At 40.7% G+C, this 27,980-nt stretch overlaps 1 protein-coding gene across 2 annotated transcripts in view; it reads right to left on the reverse strand.

The window, feature by feature from the left end:
* Positions 1-27,980, reverse strand: part of MAMDC2 (MAM domain containing 2) — a 182,672-nt gene that overhangs the window by 44,394 nt on the left and 110,298 nt on the right. For both annotated transcript variants that reach the window (XM_037797852.1, XM_037797854.1), the window contains exons 6-9: positions 27,696-27,952; positions 23,316-23,409; positions 17,422-17,565; positions 14,834-15,099 (exon numbers count right to left, since the gene is read on the reverse strand). In XM_037797852.1, coding sequence (XP_037653780.1) covers positions 14,834-15,099; positions 17,422-17,565; positions 23,316-23,409; positions 27,696-27,952 — 761 coding nt within the window. The remainder of the gene's footprint in view (positions 1-14,833; positions 15,100-17,421; positions 17,566-23,315; positions 23,410-27,695; positions 27,953-27,980) is intronic.

Genomic DNA, 27,980 nt, shown 5'->3' on the forward strand with positions numbered 1-27,980 from the left:
GATTGAAGATTGAGATGGAATAAGAGGACCACCAACAATGACATCTCCAAGCACTGCAAAGACACACATGAAACCTGACATGAAACAGAATAGAGAAGCTCAGGATCCCTCAGTGGTATGGTGGGAAATGCCAAAGGGAATGGGTTTGTGGACTACCACTACCAGAGGTGGGCACTAAAAAGAAAGAACAGAAAAAATCTGGAGGAAGCTATGCAACAGAGAGAAAGATGGGGACATCAACACAAAAGGAAGTAAGGTGTCCTTCCCTGGTGAAATTAGAGAGTCTTTATTAATGGGTGAATTGTTAATTCCCATTTGTATGAATTGAACTTATGCCTAGAGAGGACAGCAATTGCTTACCTAAATGGAAAACCTGAGGATCCCTGGAGAATCTCAATAGAGGCATCAAAAAATAATGTTGCATCATCTAGGAAACTTGGGGAAAGATTGCTTAAGAATGCAGTCATTGTATGGCTCTCAGATGCTCACAGGATTACGAATTTGGAAGTGTGGAGCAGAGGTAGTGTTTTCAGGTTCATAAACAATCCTTGGAATAACTATTGTTCACTGAATTAAACTTATTAATTAAACTATGGGGAAAGAATGTCTAGTCTGTCTTTCAGATATCCTCCACAGTGCTGGGAGAACAAAATGTGCAAATCCAGCAATATTCCGTGAAATTACTTGGGAAAGTATGAAAGAATGCAGTGACATTCTTTTATATGAACACTATGAACTCTATGAACACTATGAACTTTTACATGAACACATTTACATGAACACTATGCTCATGTAAGCTGTGTGTTATCAACTCCATGCCAGCCTTTCCAGGCATTTTCCCGTAAGTTGACCTGAAACACAGATACCTAAATGAAAAAACAAAACAAAACAAAACAAACAGACCAAAAAAAACACCACCACCACAAAAGAAAAGGACAGTATCTCAACCCTGCCTTATTAATATTTAAAGTAATTTAGAATTCCTGGGCTGACAACTGATGCTAAGTTTAGCTTGAAAAGCTAACGAGTAGGCTCCTTTTCTTTACTTAGCAACTCTATTCAATTTCACATTAAAACTTATTCCACTTGACAGTATACTTTTCCTTGTTTGGTGTTCAGAATCACCCTAACCTGTTCTATAAAGTGTTGATTATTTTGTCAGTTAATTAGTGATCTCGCTATTTCTGCTTTGCAGTCAGCTGCCCTGCTTTACTTACGCTAGGACGTTAATATCCTGGACCACTGTCATCATCTCACAGTGTTCCCAAACATCACAAAATATGATAGAAAATTCATCTTCTCTAATGGGTCTTATGTACACATTGGTTTTCGGTCTCCTAATTCCTTTGAGTAGCAGAAGGCCTTGTTATTAGATAAGCTACCTGTTCATAAATCTTTTCCAGAAACTTTCTAGATCTGCTGTTATGCTTGAGCAAATTTCTATTGTAAGTACAGCTTTTAGAAATTTAGAACCCTAGATATTTTACATTTAATCACATTTTTATCATTAAAGGGTATAGTTAAAAGGAAGATTTTAAAATTTGAGATCTGAATAATAGACAATTTCATTCTTTTCAATAAATGGAAAATATTTTTAGTAGGAGGAAACAAAGAAATGGAGAAAGTTATACACAAGATCTATAACGTATTAAAACACAGTTCCTGCCATTAAGATGCCTAAAAATATAACAGGAGGTAGAAGAGACTTAGAGGTCATCTTAAAACATGTCCTTATTTCATGGATGAGGAAACAGTGAGGTGACATGACATTCTGATTTACATTGTTAATGCCAGAGTCAAGACTAGAAGCCAGCTCTTTATATTTGCGATTGAGGGCCCTTTGATTATGCAAATCTCACTCCAACAAATAAAACAGATGTCAATGTCTTAAAAGATTCAAGGAAAAAGGGACACTTGAGATGGACTTTGAGGGAAGGGTAGGATTTTCTCAGGTGTGATGATTCCTGCAACAAGCTCAAGGAATGACAAACTGCTGGAGCAGAGAGTGTAATTGAAGATGCATCTTTCACGAAGTTTGAAGGCTAAAGGAATGGGATAGGGTGGCAACTTAAATGGGGACTGAGGTGAAAGGAAGGTTCATTGTGTCAAATGCAGGAGACCAACATATGTTGGCAGTGTGCCAAGGACTACTGGTGATGGAAGATTTAAGAGAAAGGGGATAATTTACGATATAAGGTCTCAGAGGAGGCAGGAGGGACAAGGTCAAATGTGTAGGTGGAGGAGTTGGTTTTGACAGAGAGAAAGGACTCGGAAGAGGATGAAGAGGGGCAGGTGAAGATTCAAAGAATAGAATTGAAGGAACTTGTGTCTTCTTCCTTCTGGGAGTTGAACCCATGACATCACAGCCTAAGAATGAGGCAGAGAGGGCCAACTGGAAATCTACAAATGGAAATGGATGTGAACATCTATGGTTTGGAATGTGAAAGGAAGTCAAGGAGAGATCAGACAAATAATAGGCTGCGCTGGCAGCATGGGAGTGGACAGGGGAGATTAGTCTTATATTCTCCAGCTGTGCCAAGAATCCTGAGAAAAAGAAGACAAAAGCAGCGACAGAGGGGTCCCAGGGGTTAGGAGGACCAAGGTGGGAAAAGCCAGCAGGACCTGGGCTGGTGCTGTGGAAGTGAGCGCATCAGGGACTGTGAGCTCAGGATGGAGGCTGGAGAAGTCGTATTGAGTGGCAAGAAAGGGATGAGAAGAATGGGAAGGACTGGTAAAACATGAGCTTTGGAATGAGGAAATCGTTCCATATGAAGTTGGGAAATAGATTCAGGGGGGAGAGTCACAACTCTTGGCTTACTAATTCTTATCCTAGAAAGCCCCACACCGGACCTGGCACATACATGTTCATGTATGTCCAGCAGAATATTTCTGCTTTCAAGTGCTCACACTAAGATTCCTCACAGAACAAATTGCTAGGGTGCTGGACTCTAAGGGATCATGGGTTATGTGACCCAAAGACAGAAATATTTAATCTTCTTTCTTGCCTTTGATAGACTTATATTGTTCTTCCTTGTCATCAACACATATTCATTGACAATTCAGTTCTCTTTCTTAACTATCTATTGAGCAGTCACTCTGTTCCAGAAGTTATTCTGGCATAAGAAATAAAAAAAGTGGATAACACATGGATCACTATCCCCCAGAAGCTTACAAGTTTAATTTGAGAAGACAGGCAGGTAAGCAGATAATTTATAGAGATTGCATTAAATGCTATGATAAGTAGCATGCTGCTAACAGGAACTACACAAGTCAAGGGTTTTAGGTCAAATACTTTAGGGAAACTGCCACCTTAAAAACAAGGTCAAGTAGGTTTCTTTAATGTAGAACTTACCAGAGTTTCTAATACTAGTGTGTTGCAAGGGAGTAGAGATACAGTATGCAAAACTTGCCAAACTCTTTTGGCCACAGAACCTTTGGGATCTGTGCTTGATAGGATATACTACGGGAAGGACTGACAGGGTTCTTGCTCAGTAAAAAAAAAAAAAAAATTATTTATATTTTTTCATCCTGGCCAGACTGGAGTTTTCTCCCAAATCCATAAATGGCTTTTGAGGTGTATTTGTTTTTGAATCCTATAACAGAGAAAAGAGGTAGACCTAGAAGGATTTACCTGAAAATATTAATGGCTGCTGAGCTGGTCACTAAGCCAGATCCAGATGAAACACAATGAATGCCTGGTCATTCTCTAATTTTATGGGGCGTTTAACATTTTGTTCCAAAAGAAATATTGAATGAACAGAATATTGAGTTCCTCCCAGGGCTTCTAATTAACAAAACACTTAAAGCTCTTTGTTTAAGGGAAAAACTAGTTTCAGGCCAAAAGGTATTGTAGGACCTAATATATGTTCTACAGTGAGTAAGAATAACTTTAAACTTAGGATTTGAATGCATAAAGGCTAATGCTTGTGCTCCATTTCTATGGAGTTTCTGACAATCACTCTCTAGTCTCTCTTGACATCTGGCTTTTAGGAAAAGCACTGGGAGTGAATTGTTCTCTTTCCTCATTATCATCTCTCATGTACAAAATTCTCAAGATAACTCTTGATTACCAGCTCTCTCTTTAGTAAAGTGCAGGAGGAAAAACAGATCAAGAAAACCATTTCATGAATCATGTTCTTTCCAAATGTTTCTAAAACATTAAAAACATTATTGCAGGCTGTTCATGATTGTGTAAAAGCAGGCATTTCTTCACGAAAGCTGAGTACTACTAAAATAAGGATTTAACTCTGTCCTGATTTTTACCTTAAAGAATACCTCACAGCAAAAACCAGGGTGCAGAATTTTCCACATACTAAGGATGCTGTGAACAATAATGTTGCCTATGAAACCCTTTAAGGTTCAGGACCTAGAAAACACATTCTTTAGTCTTTCTCTTTTCTGCTAAATTTGATAAAATGCTAACTATGTGCCGGGTACTCTGCTACGGGTTTTACCTGATGCATCTCATTGGATCGTCACCATAGTCCTGCGAGGTAGGTACTACTAGTATACCCACTTTACACCTCAGCAAGTGAGACTCAGCAAAGTTACATAACTAGCCCAAACTGTAAAGCTATAAATAGCAGGGAACCCACAGCATTATGCTATATTTTTACTCTAACCCACAGCTCTCCTTTGTATTGAACCTATCTTGGATTTTGACCACACTTAGGAGCCAAAATTATTTCTAAAATAGAACAACTGAGGGTTAATAGTAAAGTTCTAGAAATTTTTAGAAACCTGACTGTTAGGACTGGGCTCCCAGACTCACCTCATCCTTCACTTTTCACATGAGCCACAAGAGGGTGCTGGGAGGCATTATGGCATTGTATCAAAATTCTGGAGTCAGAAAGACCTGGTTTTAGCTCTCAATTCTGCCACTTACAAGCTGTGTGATGTTGAGTAACATCCTTAATTTTCTGTTTACGGTTTCCTCATCTGTAAAATGGGGCCATAAAGCTTTCCTTCCTAGGCTGTCATGGCAGTCAAATGAAGCAAATGCATCTCAAGTGCTTTGTCCAGTGCCTGGCCCAGGAAAAGGGCTCAATAAAAGTTCCTGTTGTTATTGGCAGCTGTTGTAATGATAACATTACACAGATTCCATCCAAACAGCTACTTTGCCAGAACAGTCGAAGGGAAATTCTTAGCATTGCTATCATTTCTTAAATAGAGCTATGAATTATTATACTACCTAGGGGAAAGAGCAGGGAGATATTAATCTCATCAGCCCATTGTCCTTACTACAGGCTGGGTAAGTACTAATAGGGGAAAGAAAGATAAAGAAACATCTAGAATGTAAGGCCATCTGACTTGTGGAGTACTGAGCAGATAGCATGAAGGTACTGGGAGTGAGGGAGAGAAACCAGGGACAGAGCCTGAAATGTACATTTTGACTCCTGTACATTTCTACCCAGGTGTCCCCTCACTCAGCTCAGCTCTGGCCCCAGTTGACAATGTGCTGAGTCTAGTCCTGCTCACTGAGAGGTGAAAATAATGTACTTGAAAGCAGGTCCTACTAATAAGCAGAGCAAAGGGATTGTGGTTGTCATTTTAAATATAGATACTCAAACATATTTACCAACCATTTCCACCAGTGAAAATCAGCACTAGGAACAGGTCAGGTACAGTCAAAACCCAAATACAAGGCTTCCAATTTAGGGAACAAGTGTGAAAATGCTGCCATTAGCTCTTTGAGTTGTGCCCTGACCAATCAAACTTGCTTGGTTTTGGAGTAGGGTGGTGGGAACATGAAGCCTAGGAAGACAGTTCTTCCTAACAGTGACACATGTGTAATATGCTCCGAGTTCAGGCATGTGTTTTTAGTAGGACAGCTGGGTGACCTTGGGTTCATCTAATGCTGCATTCCGGGATGCTAAGGGCAATAAGAAGAGATACTTTACTTCAGTTAACGGGAATGTCGTGAGAATGAAAAACCAGGTACCTAGACCCCAAGGCAGGCTTGGGAGCCTTACTTTTTCCAGCTGTTCAAGAACAAGATTTTCCCAAGAATGCATGAAGATTTAGCGCCTAAAGATAATCTGTGCAAAAGGCAGCCTCCAGTGTTGGATAGACAAGGGTTCAAACCCCAGCTCTGCCAATTCCCTACCTTAGAATTTCCATCCATCCATCCATCCATCCATCCATTCATCTATCCATCCATTGACCATGTATGCACCAAACAAAATTTATTGAATCAAATATTATTGTTGTCCTACTTTGCATCAGGCACAGTGCCAGATGCCATGAATACAGAAATGAACAAGACTGACAGGGTCCTTGTCCTCATAAAGGTGACATTTTTATCAGAGAAGAGGGATGGACAATGAGCATGTAAACAAATAATCAAGACAATTTCAGATTGGGATAAATGCTATACACGAAAGAAACTAGGTCATATGATGGGGAATAAGTTGGGGGTGGGGAAAGGGTGTTATAGACTGGGTGGTTAGGGAGGTTCCTTTTTGAGATGAAGCCCTTGATTGTGAGAATCAGCGTGGCATGGAAATAGCAGGGAGAGGAGTGTACTATGCAGAGGGGGCTGCAAGTGTCAAGGCCCTGATGAAGGAGAGCTTGGGGATGCAGGGGATGGGGAGCACACCTGTGGGCCTATGTGAGCATGGGAAGAGCTAGGGGATATGATTACACAAAGTAGGCAGGAGCCAGACCATGCAGGGCCTTCTACACCACAGCAAGAAATGATGCTTTCTACAAGCCACTGGACAGTTTCATGCAGGGGAGGGGCGTGATCTGATTTCTGTTTTGAGAAGATGATTCTGGCTGCTGTGAGAGGAGTTAAGAGAGAGCAAGGCAGAAGCAGAAAAGGAAGCAGGTAGGAAGATACTGAAGTAGTTTAGGTAGCTTGGACCAGAGTTGTGGCTGAGGAAAAGAAGAAATGGACATATGTATGAGATGTATTTGGTTTGGAAGTTGGGACAGTGGCAAGACAACAGGAAGAACCAAACCATTTTTACTTCTTGAAACTTCAGTTTCTTCATCTGTAAATTTGGAATGTGTTATTGTGTCATATTGCTTAAGGATTAAATGAAAGACCACATGCCACTTGGCACATAGTAGGTACTTGATAAACCCACAACGAACTCATGTCTTCTTGCAATTCAGGTCAAACTGTGAAGTCTCCAGAAGTTCTAGCAAGTTCATTTTAGATTCTCCGGCACCATAAAACCCAACTATTATGAAGTATATGGTTATGCTAAATTCCATATGCTCAGGTAAGTCTCTTAAACTGTCAGCAGTTTGAAATTGAGTTATTTGACCGTAGAGAACAGTTGATAGAAACTTACAGACAGATTGCAACAGCTGACAAGTATTTACCATATGCTTATTCTGGGGATTCTGTGTCTTTAAAAGCCCCTTTCTAAATAGCAAGGGTATTTGCAGAAACATGTACTCTCTGTGGACAGAAACCACATGTGGGAAAGATAATCATGCACTGGTAATGCCACATCTCTGGCAAACTCTTAGAGATCCTAAGCTGTGAAGGGGCTTTCTTGCACTAAGGGGAAAACATAGGGATTACAGATCTGACTACCTTTCTGAGTCACTCACACAGGTAAAGCTACCTAGGGGCAAGAAGACCATTCGTCCAACTCTGCTCCCCTCTCAGCTGTGGTGGCCACGGTACCATCTCTTGGCATTTTGGGCAGGCAACCTGGGCATAGGCATTACACAGATGTGAACTTTCCTGGGCCATTAGCCACCATAGGCCTGCTGGTCCACCACACCTCATTTTAGTGTAGCTTAGCTGATTGTGATTCTGAAAAATACTGTCTTTCCTTTTTTCTTTTCTGCCACTATCACGGCTAGTTGCTTGGGGCAATAGTTCTCTGTGGTGCATGTTATAATCACTGGAGTGCTTTTTAAAATTCTGATTCCCAGGCCCTTCCTCAAAGATTCTGACCTAATTGGTATGGGAGATGCTGTGATGTGCTGCTCAAATTCCCCTTTGGGTATGAAGGACTTATTTCCCAGTTGCAGACAGTACTTTCTGCAGACAGTACTCAGCAGGTTAACCCTCTCCAGGAAGTATCTCACAGAAGAGAGCTGCCTGCCCCAGCCAATACCCCCATCCTAAGGTAGCCAGCATCCAATGACTAATCAGATGGAACTATAAAGACAGTATTGCCCTGATTCTGGATAACTTTGAAAGCCCATACCAGCTTCCGAGTAACATCAAAGTTCGGCTGGGGCTTCCACTGAGACTGCAATGCAGCCCAATGCCTTCCTTGCCAATCCTGCTTCTTTCCTTTCCCTTTATCACTATTGATTCCAAGAGCATTCTCTCAAACTTTCTGCATGCTCATCTCCATCTTGGAGTCCGCTTTCCTGGGACTCCAACCTGTGACTGCTGGTCTGGAGTCAAACTTGGGCATCAGCATTTTTGAAGCTCTCCAGGCGATTTTAATGAGGGTCAACAACCACTGCTCAAAGCCAGAACCTGACAGTCAGTCAGTCAACAGACAATTATTGAGCTTCAACTGTGTGCCACATACTCTACTAGGTTTTGGGTTACAGATGAGAAAAGCAAGGAAGAAAGGGATTAAGAAAACTGCCTAAGACTACAAAAGAAGTAAGTGGTAGATTAGGATTTGAACCTAGACAGGCTCCTGTGTCTGTGCTCCTACTCCTGTTACACGGTCTCCAAGACAACAAAGGAGAAGTGTATGATACCTAGGGAGTGGACTCTATGAAGGAATCTCTGAGGAAGTGAGGTTTAAGTTGAAATTTAAATTAGAAGTCTAGGCAGAGGAAACAGGGTATGCAACAGCCTGAGGCAAGAGAGAGCAGACTGTGCTACAGGATATGATCACGCATTGTGATTGGAATAGAGACCGAGTAGGGAGAGCACAGGGCAAAGCTCCGGAGGGGGCTGAGGTCAGAGCATGCAGAGCCTTTTCTCTCCAAGGACTAGGGAGCCAAAAGGTTACTGCAGGGCTGGGTTTCATCTGGATAACTCTGCTGCCAAGCAGAAGACACATGGTGGGGGAGCATGAGAGGATTTCAGGTGCGCTTGGAGAAGAGTACAAAGGCCATGATAATAAACCAGGCAAGAGATAATGATAGCCTAATGAGGAGAATGGCAGTGGGGTGTGAGAAAAAGGGATGGATGTGGAAGATCTTTAGGAGGGACAATTAATAGGACATGAGAATTAAAAGATGTGGAGAGAAAGATGTCTCTTCCCAGGTTTTTAGCTTGAACAACTGGGTAGAGGGTACTGCTGTTTAAACATTCAGACTGTGAACAATGGAGAAGTGGGTTTGGACTTGTTTGTATTTAGGAGCCAGAGGGACTTCTATGTAGAGATGCAGAGTAGGCAACCAGGATAGATGTCTGGAACAAAGAAAGGTCAGGGCCAGACCCAGGTATTTAGGAAGTTTTAGTATTTTGAAGCCATGGAAATGGATGAGCTCACCTAGGGAGAGAAATAAGGGTGAGAAGAAAAGAGGGGCCAGGAAAAGAGACCCAGAAATCTCTGAGAGCTCAATTAAACTATTGACATTTTGGGCCATGAAATTCTTTGTTGTGGAGAACCGCCCTGTGTGTTGTAGGATGTTTCGCAGCATCTTTGGTCTCCACCCAGGAGATAGCAGTAGCACTCCCCCACCCCTAGTTGTGACAACTAAAAATGTCTTCAGACATTGCCAAATGCCCCCTGAGGGGGCAAAATTGCCTACAATTGAGAACCAATGATTTTGAGGGTTAAGAACCAGCAAAAAGACGTGAGATCATGGCAGAGGCATGTTTCAGGAGATATTTCTGGTACACTGCGTCAGATGTTGCCAAGAAGACAGAAAGATGAAAAGAAAATATCAGAGGCAAATAGTTTGGCTACCTGGCATCTCAGGAATGGTGATGATGAGGAGGATGATATTCACAAGCTAATATCTGACAGCACTGTACAGTCATATGCATCAACTCACCTCACAACCATCCTAAGGCAGTGATAACCCTCATTTTATCAACAGAGAATTAAGGCCCTGAAAAGTTAACTGGCTTGCTAAAGGTCACATACCTCGCAAGTTGTAGAGTCGACTAAAAAATACATGTTTATTGACCCCAAGGTCTCTGTTGTCTCTACTTCTCTTTCCTACCTTCATTACCTGGGTCAGGAAGTCTGTTTGTTAATATTTTTTAGGGGCAGAAATGACCCCTGAATCCTGAATCAGGAGGAAAAGAAAAGCAATAGTAGCTACTATGAGAAATTACTTGTTCTGTCATTCTAGACTACTAAGTCCAGCTCCTAACGTTTCACTCCATATTGCAGAAAACTCAGGCTCTGGAATCAGACAGAGCTGAGTTTAATCCGCAGCTCAGCCACTATTGAGCTATATGAACTTGGGAAAGTTATTTACTGCTCGGCCTCTGTGTCTTCATTTGTTAAAATCAAAATAAATAAACACTATCTAAGAAAGTCTTGTGAGGTTTTAGTAAGATAGTGCACAGACAGACTGACAGGGCACACTGCTTCTCTCTCCCTCTTTTCCCTCCATAGCACTAAATAAATGCAGAAAGGGAAAAAGTCATAAAAGCCATACAAAGAGGAAAGGGAAAGAAGACAAGAAGACACCTTAGAATACTAGACAGTCTCATAAAATCTGGCAGATGAAAAGCTAATATATTTCTGTAGATGAGGAAGGAGCAATAGCTTGGGGCCTGCAAGTAGTCTGTTTAAGTAGGGAGAGACCATCATTCCCAGGGAGGCCTCCACAGGGTTTGAGGATTAGAATCAATAGGTAGGCAGAGAAGGATTTGGAAGAGGATTTGAGGTTGTTGTTCGAAGAACTACTGATATATACAGCTGCATGGGTAGGGCCTCCTACTCTCCCTCCCATCCCTACAAATGAGCCATCTACTTTGGAGAAATAGGGGCTCTGGTGTGGCTGTTAGCACCCAAATGGCACTGGTTTGGAAGAAAGTAGCTTAGATGCCTTTTCCCTAATCAAATCTCCAAAATAAGAGAACAGTTGATAGTTCCCAGCTTTCAGGCAGCCCTCCCATCCAGGAGGGAGACCTGTGTGGGAGGAAGACATACCCCATGGCAGAGGAACCTCACAGATTGCCGGCAGCCAGCACCAGAGCATACCAACTCTGGGAGAAAGCAAGTCACCAATATCTTGGTTGTGGAATCCCTCCATCCTCAAACTGTGAGCCAATACATTTCTGTTGTTTAAGCCAACCCATTGTGTGGTATTAAGTGATAGCAGCTCTGGCAAATTAAGACAACTTCTTCTATCAACAATAATAAAAGAAAGGCTTGTTTGGAGTCAGCATTCAAATAAATATAAAACCAGCTAAGATTTAGCATGATTGATTTAGAACAAAAAAAGAGAACCCATTTGACCTTGATGCTTACAACAGTCTCTGAGCCGCACAGTCTATAGCTACTACTTGGTTCTATAGGAACGAATACTTAACTACAACATTGGAGACATTGTTTATTGGTTTTTAAGTTCAATTTTCAGAATTAACTTATAGACCAGAGGTCCTCATCCAAGGATGGTCTGACACTTCTGGGGGCATTTGGAAACATGTAGAAATAATGTTGATTGTTGAAATCACTGCAGATGTTAAAAATCCTATAATGTGAGGGATGGTTCCATAATAAGGCAGAATGGTCCTGCTCCAAATGACTGGGGGTCCCCTTTGGGAAATCTAGCCATAGGCAAGGCACAAGAGGCATGATTATAGGGTTATAAATGGTATCAGCCACAACAATGTAAAAGTAATTGTATATCAGAGAGAATCTGAGAAGTAAAGTTGGGGAAGAGAGGTGAAGGGAAATGCAAGGGTGAAAATTTATTCATCTTACACCGTGGAGTGTCAAGAGACTGCCCAAAGTTTATGGATCAAATCCAGATGGCTATTTATACTAAAGTTTTAAAGAAGACCAAGAGAAATAAAAATATAAGTAAAAATTATGAAGGAGAGAGGGATTGGAAGAGAGAGTAATATAAGTAAGCTAAATTCCTTCTCTTTCATGGTAGGAGTTGATAAATACTGTTAAGGTTAATATATCAAGAAAAGGAGGTGGAAATATAATATTTAGAATTACAGAGGAAACCAACAGAAAATCAGGAAGAAAAACCATCAGAAAAACAAGTGGTTACTTCTGGGTAGTTGGACTAGAGTTTGAGTTCAGGGATGGGAAGTGACAGGGAAACTTTGACTTCAAAGAAATCCCTTTTCTTACATACTTCTTGAATGTTCATTTCCATGTGTAAGTAATATTACATAAGTAAGAGAGCTCTGGTTTCCTGTCTGCCTCTATGGTGACCATCAAATGTTCTCTCACTCACTGAGGAGCTAATTCTGTTTATCAGGGACCCACCAAGAACTGTGGGCCACCTTCAGACATGCATCTGAAGTTTTCTAGTGTTTAATTGTACCATCTCTTCATCTGCACTGGGGCTGAATCCATGTCTAGATCCTTCCAAATTCCTGCACCCATTGATTCTAGATCTGTTTTTCCCTAAGTGGTTGGATAGGAATGGAGCAGCTGCTGGAAGGGTTGGAAATCAACCTCCAAACAAGGAAAGGCAAATTCTCTGGGACCCCCTTACTTACTGGGAGAATTGCACCAATTCCATGGGAGACAGGTAAGAGCAGGAACTCACTGTAAAGGAATGGGCAGGCTTTCCTACACCCTGAGTGCCTGTGAGTAGAGGATATGGGGAGGGGGACTGCAGTAGTGAGCAGAAATTAGAGTCCACCATGGCCTAAGTCTTAAACCTTCAAACACCAGCCCATCTGGTCTCTAATTGCCATTATTCTTTGTATATCCAATTGGTAGAACTGCTCCTCTACTTTTCTACACTGCCATTCTGTGGGATAGTGATATTGCTCTAAAATAAGTCAGTTGTTTGCATAACCTTATCTTCTATTATCTGTGATCTCCTTAAGGGAATGATCGACGTCTCATTCTTCTTTATATCCTTTGAACTGAGCATATACCTTTTAAATGCTAGTTGAAAGAAGGAATAAACAAATGGATGGATGAATGAATAAATAAATACATGAAGGTCAAATGAATGGATGAAATACTTATTATATCCCTCCCTCCATTTTTTTTTAAACATCAGAAAACAGGATATGGAGTAGAAAAAAATTTAGTTACTTTCTGGTACATTCCTGATTGTGTGAATCTTGTGCACAACTCCTCCCCAGTCAAGTATATGTATTACCATAAATAATGTAACTTACAAGAGTTGAATAATTGGTAATGGGAAAGCAAGTAAAGTCTTTGAGATTCCCAAGGGGCATAGAGTTGCTTGGATCAAAGAGAAAATCCAAGAATGTAGCAAAGGTCAGATGACGTTTGTGAAAGAAAGGCTGATTCAGAAAATGTTTGGAATTAGCTAGGCCTTTAGCTTGAGGGGACTGTGCCTAGGCTAGGATGAGGAATCTGGCACAAAAAACACCAATTTGTTTCCTCTGTTGGCCATAGAGGAGGCCAAGCTGAATAGTTAAATCAGGTGATCAAAGTACAACAGAATTAAGAAGGGGATACACACAATACAGACTATTTAGCATAAAAACACTAACAAGCAGTGCTATGAGATGGTGGTAAATCTTGTGTGCTTATACTCTGATCCAGGTATTATAAATTGGTTTAACTCTTTTAGAAATCAGTAAGTCAAGGAGGCTGCCATGGCTTTATAATTAGAATTTCTTCTTGTCCAACAATGGAAAAGAACTTTGTAAAGCTTTTAAAGGAACTTTGATTAATCATTGTAAAGATTTAATCATGCTCTGGTGAGTAGTCCAATGGAGTAAAAGCAACCTTCTGATGGGGATGCTGTACAAAATTTCCTCAAAGGAAATTACAGATGGACATATCTGAGATTGTGTGGAGATGGTTATAACTAAGAGAAGTTCGGGCCATTAGTATTTCCAAAGACAGTTATACTTCTTTCCCGGGCTTGTATCTTCCCCTAGGAAGCCTGGACTTGGGGTGATTCCTGGATAATGAACTGGGTCAACTGATTCATCAATTCATTCAACAATATTTCCTTACTGTGTAAGTAATCTGTTTGAAGGAAGGAACCTTCCTTTTCCTTCTTCAGATCCCTTTATGGCATAGACAGGGTACTTGAGAAATATTTGCTGATTAACTGACAGGCTGACACAAAATGGATTTCCCCATACTAGTTTCCTATCTTGGTTGTAATAAACTAGAAATTATTCCATCTGTAAAACTTCTTTAAGTTTATGAGTTGTTAAGTTCTAGAGAGACAGTTTTCTTTTATGTTGTCTTTGCAATAAAGATTTCTCTTTTTACATTCTCATTGCTATCAAAATTAGCTGCTGATGGTTCCCTTATATAAATTCTATCTGGTTGGGCAGGATTGGCTCCTCATTTTTTATTGAACTTCCCCAATCTGTTCAGCTAGAGCCTTAGGTAGTCGATCTTAAAGCTACACTATGTAAAACCAAGCTCACTGAGCTCATCCTTTTATATACTAGCATTTCCACAGCTATGCATGTATGTGTGAATCGTGGCCCCAAACTGAAGTTTAGCCATTGACTTATACTTGTATCTTGTACTAATTATGTATTCCCAGTCTTTGGATCATTCTCAGGGAATCAAAGAAATAAAAAACTAGCAAACTCCCTAGGTGGCCATGATTCAGAGACATGGAACACTGAAAAGAACTGAAGAAGTAATTTATGTACAGCTGGGTGTACAGCGTAGGGTGGGACTGTCAGCCTGAACAAAATAAAAATAATTGAATATAACTAAACAGAAATATACTTTTTTTTTTTTAACCCAGTTTAGCAACTGAAAGTGAAAGTATTGTGCAGTTTCCACTGTACCTTGGTAGGCATGGGTTTCTTAAAGGTGATCTCGGCTTGCATCCAAACACCCCTTGGGGACTCCAACACAGACCAGATCTTCTCTTGAACAACGTGGTTCTCTTCAAAGATATAAACTGCTAGGGTGTCACTCATTTTTAAAAACCCATAGATGGCATAATAAAAACGCAGACAATACTGCAAGTTTCCTGGGAGGGAGGGACCGTAGAGCCTTCCAATGTAGCCAGGCTGAGATGTGAACTTTGTGTTGGCCAGCAAGTAATACCCTGCAAACAAGAAAACACCTTCAGTGTACCAGCAAGGAAAAAGTTCAGTAATCCAGCCCAGATTATCATGTGGAAACATTTGATTAAAGTAGTGGAATTTGCCAGCAGAGATTATTTCCATAGGCTTTAAATGATAGAAAACATTTTCTAATGTTTGTGGCTTCAGTGGTAGAAAAAATCTGTGACTTTTGCAAATAGACACTCCTTCAATCCTAAGTAAACTTCATAAACCAGTTCAGATTTCTAATTGCCTATGACCATATTCCAGCCACCAATTAGGGCTTACACGTTTCATAAAACAGAAAGGGGAAATCACCTTGGGCTGCCAGCTGCTTGGACCCACTGGCTGCCTTGGGTTGACGTGTACCCGCCCATAGCAGAGTCTTCATTCTTATTTCTGCAGTGACCAGTGGGGATGGAGGGACCACACTCTGTCCAGCAATCCTTGTGACAGGGACTCATGTGCCTGGGCAGAGCTGACTACTTGCAGGTCAGGTGTTAAACCTGTCCCTGAAAAGCATTTGCTCAGGTGGGCTCTTCTAGCTACCAAAATCTGCATTCTCCCCTTATTTCTTCTAAATAAAATCAAGCAAAATAAGATCAAGAGCCTCCCTTCTCTCCTGCCCACATTATCCCGATGCTAATCTTAAAACAGGTCCATGTATTCCAGAAAACATGTGCTGAAAATTTAAAAAATGATGCTCTACCTTTGTCATTCTCTTTTCTGCCCCACCCTGCAGCCCCCTCAGTTTTCTTTTGGGCACCTCAGGCTTTGCTCTACAGTTCAGTTTCACTTGATTATTTAGCTCATCTGACAGAAGTTCTTTGGTTATTTCACATGGTGGCTATACAACAACCAGAACAACATTTTTGAAGCTTAATTTAATCTCTCTCTTAAATTTAAAACCCTTCAATGGCTTCTCGTTTTTTTTATGATAAAATCCCAAATGCTTACTCTGGCCAGCCATGCCCAACATCATCTGCCTTCCGCTCTAACATCATTTCTTCCCCTCTCCTCACCTTCCTCCCCACAGGCCAGCCACGCTAACCTCCTATTCGTGGGAAGTGCCAGCGCTTTCTCAGCTCAGGGCCTTCACAGATGCTCTTCCTGCTGCCTGGATTGCTCCCCCTCTCCTGGCTAATTCCTGCTTTCCTTGGAGAAACCTCTCCGGAATCTCCAACCAAGATTAGGTTCTTGCCTCTCTTATCTCTCAGAGCTCACTCTTCATTTCTTTCAAAGCACTCATCACAACGTGTAATTACATGTTTGTGTGTGTATAGAATTGTTTAATGTTCCTCTTCCCATCGACATGATTGTCAGCCAGCAAGAGTAGGATTCGTGTCTGTTTTTTTCAATATTATATCCCCCAGCATTAGTCTGGCTGAGGTCAGATTAGGTTTTGTAGGGCCTGAATTTGTGCAAGTTAGAAGATCTCTTAAAAAAAAAAAAATACAAAATTACAAGTATGAAACTGCAAGGGTCATTTTCAAGGTCTTTCCCAGGGCTCATGCAAATGAAGGGCCCTAAAACTTAAGCTTCATCAGCTTCATGGTAAATTCACCCTGGTGCCCAGTAAATAAATATTTGTGGAATAAATGGACGAGACACTCTTTCCACCAGTCTCTACTGGGCTGAGCCCCAGGAAGGGTGCCATTTAAGAGAGAGGTAATCCTTAAGCATGGGGGGCTCAGACTCTGGTTTCTAGGAGCTTCTATAGATATATCCATCAAGTGCCCACCCATCATTTTCCAATAGCTTTCCCCTCCCTACAATTTATAGTTTTCTTGTAGTAGCATTCACATAACGTAAAATTCACCACTTTAACCATTTAAAGTGTGAATGGAATTTAATACATTCAGAATGTTTTGCAACCATCGCCACTATTTAGTTCCAGAACATTTTCATCACCCCAAAAGAAAATACCATACTCGTTAAACAGTCATTCCCAATCTCCCCTTGCCCCAGCCCTTGGCAACCACTAATCTGATTTCTTCCCCTATGGATTTGTCTATACTGGATATTTCATAAAGATAGATCTAATAGCTTTTTAAAGGTACTTTTCCATCTAATGTAAAGAGCAAAATAATTTTCAAAGATTTGGCTATGCTGTGAACTGGCAAATACTTTTGCTAGCACAGCAATTTGAATATTACCTTTAAAAAAAGGATCAAACACGAGATTACTGATTGTCTTTGCTTCTTCACAGCTGCTTTTTTTTTTTTTTTTTCCTAAAGTCAGTGTCTTGGTAGGCATGGAGAGGGAATGACAAATAGAGGGGGAATATTACTCTCACATCACCGCACAACAGACCCTGGAGTTACCTAATCCTGTAGTGTGGTCTCCTGCCCGGTACATGTTTGGTTTTACTTTCACCCGGCTCCACCCTGGACCTTCTTTATCTTGGTAAAAGTTGCAGAGATCTTCCTCAAAATTGCAGCTTGCTTCCAAAGCACTAAATGGAAGTTCTGAAGAAAGGAGAAATGAAGTCAGAGAGAACCACACTGAAGGATCTCAAAGAACCATGGCAACTGGTCAACACATACATACACATTTGTGCTTTGGAGACTGAAGAAGCAAAACACTGCAAAATATTTTTACCCAAATGGCACACTGACAGATCAACATCAAATCAAGGCTTCAGCCTGATAAGATTATGGCTCTTTTCCTTCCTAAAGGGATGAGGAAGAAGGAGCCCTGTACCTATTTTCTATAAAAGTAAAGAAGTGTCAGGCTTCAAAAGAAATTTTCTTTCATGAGGTAAAGACTGCCAGCATTTATTCACATGCTTCTTCACAATTCAAAAATCATTCATACAAAGCAAAATCTTATTTTGCTTGATTTTATTTAGAAGAAATAAGGGGAGAATGCAGCTGCTTGGACCCACTGGCTGCCTTGGGTTGACGTGTACCCGCCCATAGCAGAGTCTTCATTCTTATTTCTGCAGTGACCAGTGGGGATGGAGGGACCACACTCTGTCCAGCAATCCTTGTGACAGGGACTCATGTGCCTGGGCAGAGCTGACTACTTGCAGGTCAGGTGTTAAGGAGCTCTTAATTTGCTTCAAAGATAAATATTTTTAAAATAATACTTTTTCAAGAAGTAATTTTCCTTTGTTGATCAAGTACTGTGTCAGGAGCATAGCTGCTGTCTTTTTATAATTTTGACATTAGTAGTAGGAGCTGATCTGCTTAAAGAAAGTCATCACTCACTAAATCATGCAGTTCAAAATTTCACACCAACTCTGTCAGCTGCTCTGCCATTGTTTTGGCCCTGCTGAGTTCTGGTAGCAGCCTAGATTGCCTGGAGGGATGGAATATAAAAGATTTCTGCTCCTTTTAAGAATAATCTTAGTCCTTTTAACAAGTGACTTGTAAACCTCACTGTTCTGATCACCCTCCAGGTCTAGAGGGGATATGATTGCAGCAGTTTGGGACACATTCAATGTGGCCAAATGTGATCCTTTTCCATATGCTGACATGCACTGAGTCTAACGTCCCAGGGCCAGGGAGGGAGGAGGCTGTTTCGGATAACTGGAAAATCATCTCCAGAGGAACATTTGTATTCTGGGAGCAGTGATTTGACAAAACAGAGGGAAGTTCAGGGACCAACACTCACTGAGCTCACAATTTGTCCATTTTCAAAGCAAGGAAACATTCAAGTGGGCTGAGGAACTGGCCCAGATTCAGAGAGACTAAAGAGACATGACAACTAAATGCTATGAGGGCTTCAAAATTCAATCTTGGTCCAGGAAAACAAAATAGCTATCAAGGACATTATGGGGGCAGTTGTCGAAATTGGTGTGCAAGCTAGGTTAGGTGATAATATTGTTATCAATGTTAAATTTCATGAACTTTGTAATTTTCTGATAGTTATGATGAAGAATTTGCTTGTCCTTAGAAAATACACACTGAAGTATTTAGGAATAAAGGGCTTGATACAAACATAAAGGACTTGCAATGATAAAAAAATAAAGCGTTCCAAAAAACTAAAAAAACAAAAAATGTAAATGACTAACAAAACACCACAAAAAGAGAGAAAAAAAATGGCATAGGAGGAAAATGTTCCTATACAACTGGAATCTGAATGTGTCTCAGGCAATATGCCCTGAAAATTACATAGGAAGCCGATTCTGATAACCCAGATAGGATAAAAGGAAACGAAGAGAACTCTCAGCGGTCTGTGCTGGTGGATTAGCTCATACCCTGCTCTGGCGGACTACATCTTATCAAGGTGTGTATCTTGAAGTCTTGAAAAATGAATATGAGGTCATCCAAACAAGGCTTCTTTGATATTCTCCCAAGGAGATTTACTATCATGGGAGACCCCACAAAGGTCTCCTGTATTAGTCACCCCTCTGCTATCTGGCAATGAAGAAACAGATGAAAGTTCAAAGTCTACAGCTGGCCCTCTAGCACCAGAAATGATGTGACATTCCCCAAAGCCATGCCCAAAGAGTCAGTGAAATTACTCATCAAGATTGTATCTCAAAGAAGTACCCTTGGGCAGCTGCGGAGAATTATCACTCATTTATTAGCCTCATGGGAGGACACAGGAAGAGGTATTAAAACCTGAAAGTAAGCAAGGATCAGTTCTTTCCATGGTGATAAACTGGGTTACATAGAAAAGATTTTCCCAACAATGTGATTATATTCTTTAGCTAAATACCTAGTCCCTCAAATGGATTTTTCTGGGGTCTGGAGAAGGTCTGATAAAAGAAAATCTCGCAAGCAAAACAACTTCTAATTGGAGAGCGTTTCTTTTACTGTGAGGGAGCTTCTTCTACCTTGAGAGAGCACCGGATTCCTGAAGATGGGGCCAGAGGACCTACTTGAGACCCACAATGAGCTCTAAGACTCAACAGAGATCTGGGATGGATGGAAAGCCTGGGTTTAAGGCTTGTTTGAGAGGTGTGGGTGAAAGGAAGTTCACAAACTGAGTGACTGGGAGTGAAATGAAATATTCGAGGGGTAGGAAGGAAACATAGGCAGTTGGAAGCCCCTGAGCATCAGTTGATGCACAGTATAAAAAAGTTGAATATGCTTTGAGCAAAGTACCAGAAAGCATCATATAATGTACAGTTGAGTTAATTACTTGCTTTCTGGCATACAATCTTTAGAAATAAGAGGCTTTGAAGATGATCTAATTAGCTGGAGTGTGTTGCAGTTTGAAGAGAATATTTGGAGGTGTTCCCCTGCTCCATGGAGCTCATGGAGATGAATGCAGCATCATTCCTATAGTCTAAAAGGCTCATCAGCCCTTTTACTGTTAAAGAGGTATTGGATACAATGGGTTCTTCAGGCTCTAAATTTGCACAGTAGTTTTATTTTAGCAAGGGCCAGACCGAAGTTAGGCTGAGGGAGCTCAGAGCTGGCTGGAGGAGGAGAGTAAGTGGGACCTGGCACCACACTCAGGATCCATAATGGAACAGCAGCCTCCAATGGGCCACTGAGCAGGCTGCTGAGACTTTTGGGTGCCTGTGAGCTAAGGAAGGCAGGTGCAACTTCAGCTTAATGTAGGCAACAATTGTCTCAGGTCTGTAAATAGGAGGCCTGGACAATGTATTGTTGATCTGAGCTACCAGAGGTCAACCTTAGGCTTCAGGCCCAGGTAGTCATAGACTAGGGATATACCCACGAGGGGCAGGGCCTCCCTGCCACTGGCCTGGGGATGGGGTGGGCCCATGCCCAGAGAAGAGGTTGGGCCTGCCTATGGCAGGGCAGCTGAGCACTCCCTTTGGGGTTAAGCATTAAGGCTGGATTCTTAGAAGTGGATGGGATCACCTATTAAGCATTCAAGGAATTACAGACCCAAAGGAGAGCTTATTCCTATGGTCTAGACTCTATGCCAAAAGGGGGAGAAGAATTGTGGGTGGAATAGATGTGGGAAGGGAAATGCTGTAACTTGAGGTAGGAGAGCCTTCACGTCCTTTGGAAGTCATCCTGGGGGGATGCTGGGGAAGGGACAGGACACTGGTGTTTTAACACCTGTGACTAGGCTATAAGTCTCAGGTGTGGGAGACTGGATTAACTGTAAACCCAACCAGATGCTGGAGAGAAGCTGGTTCAAATGCCGAAATAGCTCCTGTCTCAGCCTACTAGAGAGAAGAGGGAAGGAAATAGTGCATCCAGCTGGGAAAATCAGAGAAAACAAGTCTGGCACCTGTTATGAAACAGAAGGATATAAACTCTTTGTGAAATATAAGATGAAGTATGAAAACTACAGGGCTCGGCTTCTAAGACTCAGAATCTGGACAACAGCTACTCAACGGAAGGCATAAGTCCGACTCCCGCTGACACATTCCTACAGCTGTGCACTTTGCTGGTTCTCTTTAATTTCAATCCGATCTGCTGGTCTCTAGCGAATGGATGGGAGTATTTGGAAAATTAAGTAAATAATAAGTCTCATGATAAAACATCTTCTGTGTTTCATACTCGGGGCCATGGCCTTCACAGGCATTAACTAACTCATTAATTTTCCCAACAGCTCTATGAAACAGATTCTTCCATCCTTGTCCTGTTTGTGGGAAATGGCCTCTAAGAGAGGTTAAATTACAAGCCCAGGTTCCATGGCTTGTAAGTAGCAAAGCAAGGATGTGAATCCAAAGCCTGGCCATTGAGCATAATATTATGGTCATGCAATGAACCTACTTTAAAAGCCAAGTTGGTATGGCGGGAAATTCTGAAGATGAATATGAACCCTTAGTAAACCTAAGAACATAAAAAAATACATATCTATGGCGGTCCCTGCAGAGGAAGGGTCTTTACCTGGGCTGGATTTTATGAACTGAGAGCCCACCAGCCCTCTTAACAAACGGTCCTTGTTTTGCTAGAACCTTTCTTTTCTTTTCACCAGTCAAAGCACTGGTGCAGCAGGAAAGAGCTCACACATATCCTGAATCTTTTTCCAAGGGAGAATGTTTCTAACCATTATTTCTAAGCTAATGCAGTCAATTCTATTACCTCCCAGCTGCCTCTTCAAACCTCCCTCAGATGAATAAATACCTTTTCTCCCAAATGTTTAACATGAAAATATAAAAGTTCAATGTAAATGCCTAGTGACAGAAGAGGAACTTTCTAAAAATAATATTAAGAGGTTGTGAAATTACTATTGACATAATTGAAATATTAACTGATGGGAACAGGAAGCAGTTAAATTTTGAGAAGTCAAACAAGTTTTGTTTCTGTGTTTTGTCAAATTTGGAGGCTCTTCCTATCTTTGATTATTGTTTGGAGAATTAGTGGGAAATAATATTTGGTTTTAGCAAATTAGTAGATTTCTCTCTAATTCGGGGTTAACAGTTAGCTCAAGTAGAAAATACTATCTTTCTCAGTTCTTTTGCTTGCAGAATATATCTGAAACCATATTAAATTAGAGATAAACCCTATCTTAAGTGAAAGTCAAACCACAAAGGCCAAGTGCAAGTATTTACTTCCTATGTCCCAAAACCCAGAATGAGGGCTAATTCATAAGATGGAATGTGTGTTCTAGGGTCTCTCAAGGAAACAAATAAACTAAAAATTAAGGTTAATTGCATTTATCTGGGTTATCATTAATATATTGTCATCCTTCTAATTCGAAAACATTTGTTTTCTATTTTACTTTGAGTTGTTTTGCTTATCTATATTCCCAGGAAAAAAAATTTCCTATTTATTTCCAAATAGCAGTTCTTTGAAAATTAAAAACTTGGCCATGATAAAAATAATATAATTTGAGGGTTCACCTAGAAAGAGAAAGTTATTAAATTAAGAGCATGTAATGTATATCAAATACTAAAGCCTTTAAACCTAAGGACATTTATAGGTCTTGGATACATAAAATTGGAAACGGTTTTTATAATTCTATTCACTAGATTTTGAGAGTCTTCTCCACCCACCCAGCCACTCATCTTTGGCCCTAAGACAACCTTTAAAGAGAAGAATGGGGTGAGGAGTTAATATTATTTAATTTTTCTTCCCTAGTAGGCAAGAAAGATAAAAGCTTCTTAAGACATGACATCTGCTCTGTGATGAGAGAAAAATTGGTTTCACTCTGTAATGAGAAATAGAGTATTCCAGAAAAATGACTATTTGGTTAAATAATTTTCTAAGGATGAGATAAGGGTTTCGAAAAACAAGGGCAAGGAAATTGGAAAGAGAAAAAAAAAGAAAAACAAGAACTGGCATCTATTATGAAAAGAAAATTCCAAAATAAAAAAGAAGAAAAAGAGAATGCTCACCTGTCTGATTTTGGCAGTGGACAGGAGAGAAAGAAATATCATCCAGGGCAACATACCCTCCTTTGGGACCATTGAAAGCAACTTCAAAAATAACCTGCAGAGGAAAATGTATTTGTCACATGTTTACATATTTTCTGTTAGGCTGAACCGTGATTTAAAATGGCATATCATGACTCCCGGGGATGAAACTAGACCAGGCATCAAGGGACTGAGAAAGCCTTCGTGACCAAAAAGGGGAAGAGAAAGGAAACACAACAAAATAAACTTTCAGTGGCTGAGAGATTTCAAATGGAGTCAAGAGGACATTATGCAGGTTATTCTTATGCATTATATAGATATCCCTTTTTAGTTTTTAGTGTATTGGAATAGCTAGAAGGAAATACCTGAAACTGTTGAACTGCAACCCAGTAGCCTTGATTCTTGAAGAATCAAGTTATATTATTTTTATAACTATTATAAATTATATATTATTTTTATAACTATATAGCTTACACTGTGTGACCATTTGATTGTGAAAACCTTGTGGCTCACACTCCCCTTATCCAGTGTATGGACAGATGAATAGAAAAATGGGGACAAAAAGTAAATAAATAGTAGGTAGGGATGGGGGTGTGTGAGATGTTTTGGGTCTTTTTCACTTTAATTTTTATTCTTATTCTTTTTTTTTTTGGTAATGAAAATGTCCAAAAATTAATTGTGGTGATGAATGTACAACTATATAATGATACTGTGAACAACTGATTGTACACTTTGGATGATTGTATGGTATATGAATATATCTCAATAAAATTGAATTTAAAAATAACAAAAAAGTAAAATAAAATGGCATGTCAATCAAGCCAGATGATGCCAAGTTATAGAATTCTGTTTCTAAATACAGAAATTTAGGCAGTGCCCTCTTTAACCCACAGTTTCTTTTAGAGGGAGTGAATACTAAACCCTAAGCTGCATTTTATTAGTAGATTTATTTCCCCTCCCTGAGCATCAGCTAAAATACCTATGTCACTTCCTGATTGAACTACAGAATTGATGATTAGCATTATGAACTTTAATTAAAGAAAAAACAGGCTATATGCAGAGGGGCTAGGCTCTTCCTCTGCTGTTCATAGAGAACTAAGTCCCTCTGAGACGTTCTCCTGTCATCATGTGCAGAATTCTATGTGAGGGTCCCTGAAAGACATGCAGCAGTCAGAGATGATAACCCTAATGGCAAAGGCAGAATCAGGCCCAGAATTCTGAGCATAGGATTTCAACCACGTTGAGGCATGTTTGAGTGGTTAGAAAGGGCATGAGGTGAATGAGTTCAACCCCTTTAGTTTTGCTCTCTTCCCTGCCACTGACTTTAACTTTTAACAAAATCAACCGTCTTCTGCCTGCGAGCATCAGGGATCAGGCATGATGAGCGCAGCATTCATTTCCAATAAGAGGTCCACTTCTGTTTGCAGTTCACTTTGTAAATTGATAACTTAAGATACGGTGTTGAGATTGATTGTGGTGATGAATGCACAACTATATGATGACACTATAAGCAACTGATTGTACACTTTGAAGGACTGTATATTATGTGAGCGCATCGCAATAAAATTGCATTAAAAAAAAAGATACAGTGTTGAGCAAGGGCTGCAAACTCAGATGCCTACTAGGGCCAGGCAGGCACTGTAAATGCAGGAAGTGGGTTTGGTCTGATGCAGCAGGAAAGGAGGCGGACTGTGGTGAAATGAAGTAAGTCCTGTCTAACGGGGCCAGCTGCTACTCAGCTTCTGTCAGTTGCTGACACGTGGGAATTCAGGGCTCGTGTTTCCGGGTCTATTAAATTGTCAAAAGGACCTGGATCTCTAGAATTTTATTTGAAGTCTTTGGATGTTTCAGCATTAGCAAGTAATTCAAAAATTAAAACAGACAAGCCAAAAAAAAAAAAAAAACCAAACCACCATGCCATTCAGGCAAATCACTGTGTGTTGGGCTGGGCAACCTCTTACGAAGAGAATAGTGTTTTGAAGGCAGACAGCTCGGAGTTCAAATCTCATGTCCATCACTTCTAGCTAGGTCACCTAGCATAAATTGCTAACAGTCTTGGAGCTTTGCTTTCCTAGTCTGTAAAACAGGCATGCTGACATCTACATTGTAGGACTGTTGAGAAGATTAAATGAGATAATGTATGTGAAGGTCCCAGCATGGAGTCAGGTCTATAATAAGCTCTGAACTTAGTGTCCTTTTCTCCATGTTGAACTGCTGTAGAACTCATATCCAGGTTCTGGCCAAAAGTTAGCTACTAATTAGCTACAGCAGGTCCCTTGTCTCTGTTAGGCCTCAGTTCCTTCATTTTTGAAAAAGGAGCTTGGACAAGATGGTCCCTAAAGTCCCTTCCAGCTTAACAACAATGGCCCTCTGGAGACCTTCTATAGGCTCTCCAAATCTAAGAGGGGCCCTGGGAGTTTGCCCCTGGCAAAGCAGAAGGGGCCTGAATGAAGGGGATAGAGGTGGATGTATGAGAAAGGGGAAATTAAGTTTACAAACTAACACAGGTCCATGCTATTCAGTTCTTAAGATGCTTGCTGATAAGAAAAGTAAATGACGGAACTTAATCTTACTTAGCAGGTAGAAAAAAAATGGTTTTCCTGCTCAGAGTATGCAAATCTACATAGTAATATATCTTCTTTTGTCTTTTAAAAATTCATTTGAGAATATAGTGACATTAAATTCATTGATTTCTGCAGAACAAGATTATTTTCCTGGCAATTAGCAAGAGCAAACAATTCCAGAGAATGCATTCAGACCACAAGAACAAAATTGCACATGTGAAACTAAAGGACATGTATTGAGATTTAGTAGTGCCCAGAATTGTAACTTTTCAAGTTTTGATTTTTAAAAAAAATCCTATGAAGTCTCACTCATACCACGTTGCTCTGGGAGTTTATGGTGGGTGAAAGGAGTTTGCAACGCAAACACTGTCAGATTGCGAGTGACTCATTTGCTTTTAATAGCAGGAAACTTTTTTGCAGCAGTTAGTGCATTTCTTTGCCTCCTTGTAAACCAAACTGACAGAAAAATTTCCACTGGGCTGCAGGAGCAAAGTGAGGCCTGGTCAGACTTTGGGATAGGAAATAACACATATTCTGCAAAAGGCATTTTGCTCTCTCTGGGGCTGGGGGTGTGTGTATACAAAGGGGAAGGGGAGTGGCAGGCACGCCATCAATAGACAGAATATGTCAGAAACCAAACCCCAACCCCACCATTCTCTGCAGCTCCACATCAGGCAAGTAGATGGCACCACCAGAAAGCATCCAGAGTAATCATCTGCTTCTTTGGTACTTTAAGGGAATGTGGGGAAGAGGTTGCAGGAAGCCCACAGTGAAATGTGGGGGGTATTAAGAAATTGTGGTTCCTGAGACTCCACTTATAACTCCGAATCCACAACGACAATGTTGCAACCATTGATTCACGAGGTTCTAGGGGATCAGTACATAGAGGACCCACCTCCTGCATGGAGGGCCTAGTCCTGCAGCTTTAAGTCTGATATTTGACCAGGGACTTAGTTCTAAGTCTCAGGCACTCTGAGGCACACAGCTGTGTGACTTAGAAAAAAAAGTCAAAATTTTCTCTTCTTTCTCCAATTTCATTTTTACCATGGGGATAATTTTATCTTCTTTGTTGGATTGTTGGAAGTACTGGAATATATCTAGAGATATAGATAGATTAAAATATATGCTTAGAAAAAAGGTCTGCAAGGGTAAACACCAAAATGTTAATAGTCCTCATTTTTGCATGGTTGGATTAGGGTGTTTAGTTTGTTTTGCTACCCTGAATTTTCTAATTTTTTGCTTTGGATATTTATTACTTACATGACTATAACAGATTTTGAAGCGAAGGCACCAAGCCTTGGTTCAAGTTAGGGCCACATTAGTAAGTTTACTTCTGATTTTCTGACATCATTTATACTATAAAGGAGAAAAAAGGAAAAAAGTAATTTTTTTCTAGAAAGATAATTCCTTCAAGTGAGGGAAACCTTTGTAACTGCTGTCAATGCAAAGAGTTAAAAACTGAATTTCACTTAGAAGGCACTGGTCTCCTCTTTCAAACTCTCCTTGACCAAAGTGCAAAGTTCAGAGGGAGAGTGTGCCCAAAAAATGTAGTTGGCTGATTGCCTTTTCCATATTTGTCCTTATAAAAAATGCTCTCTTGCTAGAAAAATGAAGGTGATAAAGGCTGACAGGAAAAGGGAAGAGAGGGAAACAAAGGGGCCCGAGGAAGGGAAAAGAAAGATTAAGACTGAGTCACAGCAGAAGAGAAGGAATGTGGTGCTTGTGTAGAGTCTTCTTATCTCCAGGCAAGCATCCCTGCAGAGGGGCCAGAATACCTGGGCCCACCTGGCCCACCTACCTCCATGGGGTAAGGTGCACTGAACTCCACCTCGGCGAGGTTCCAGGCAGCGTTCCCTAGACTGTCCATTTTCCAGATCTCCTCATAAAGACCAGTCACATCCCGAGTGTAAACAGAGAAGATGTTATCATTCCCCTGCTGGAGCTGGTAGTAAAATGACAGGCAGCCGGACATGGGGGCCGTGGTCATCGGAGAGATGAGCTGGGCCACTTCCTGGAAGTGTTTGACGTAAACTGAGTCCACATACATGTAGTGGCCTGAAAGCAGCACACAGACAACGTGCAG

The sequence above is a fragment of the Choloepus didactylus genome, chromosome 10 (genome assembly GCF_015220235.1).
Source record: "Choloepus didactylus isolate mChoDid1 chromosome 10, mChoDid1.pri, whole genome shotgun sequence".
NCBI classification, from domain to species: Eukaryota; Metazoa; Chordata; class Mammalia; order Pilosa; family Megalonychidae; genus Choloepus; species Choloepus didactylus.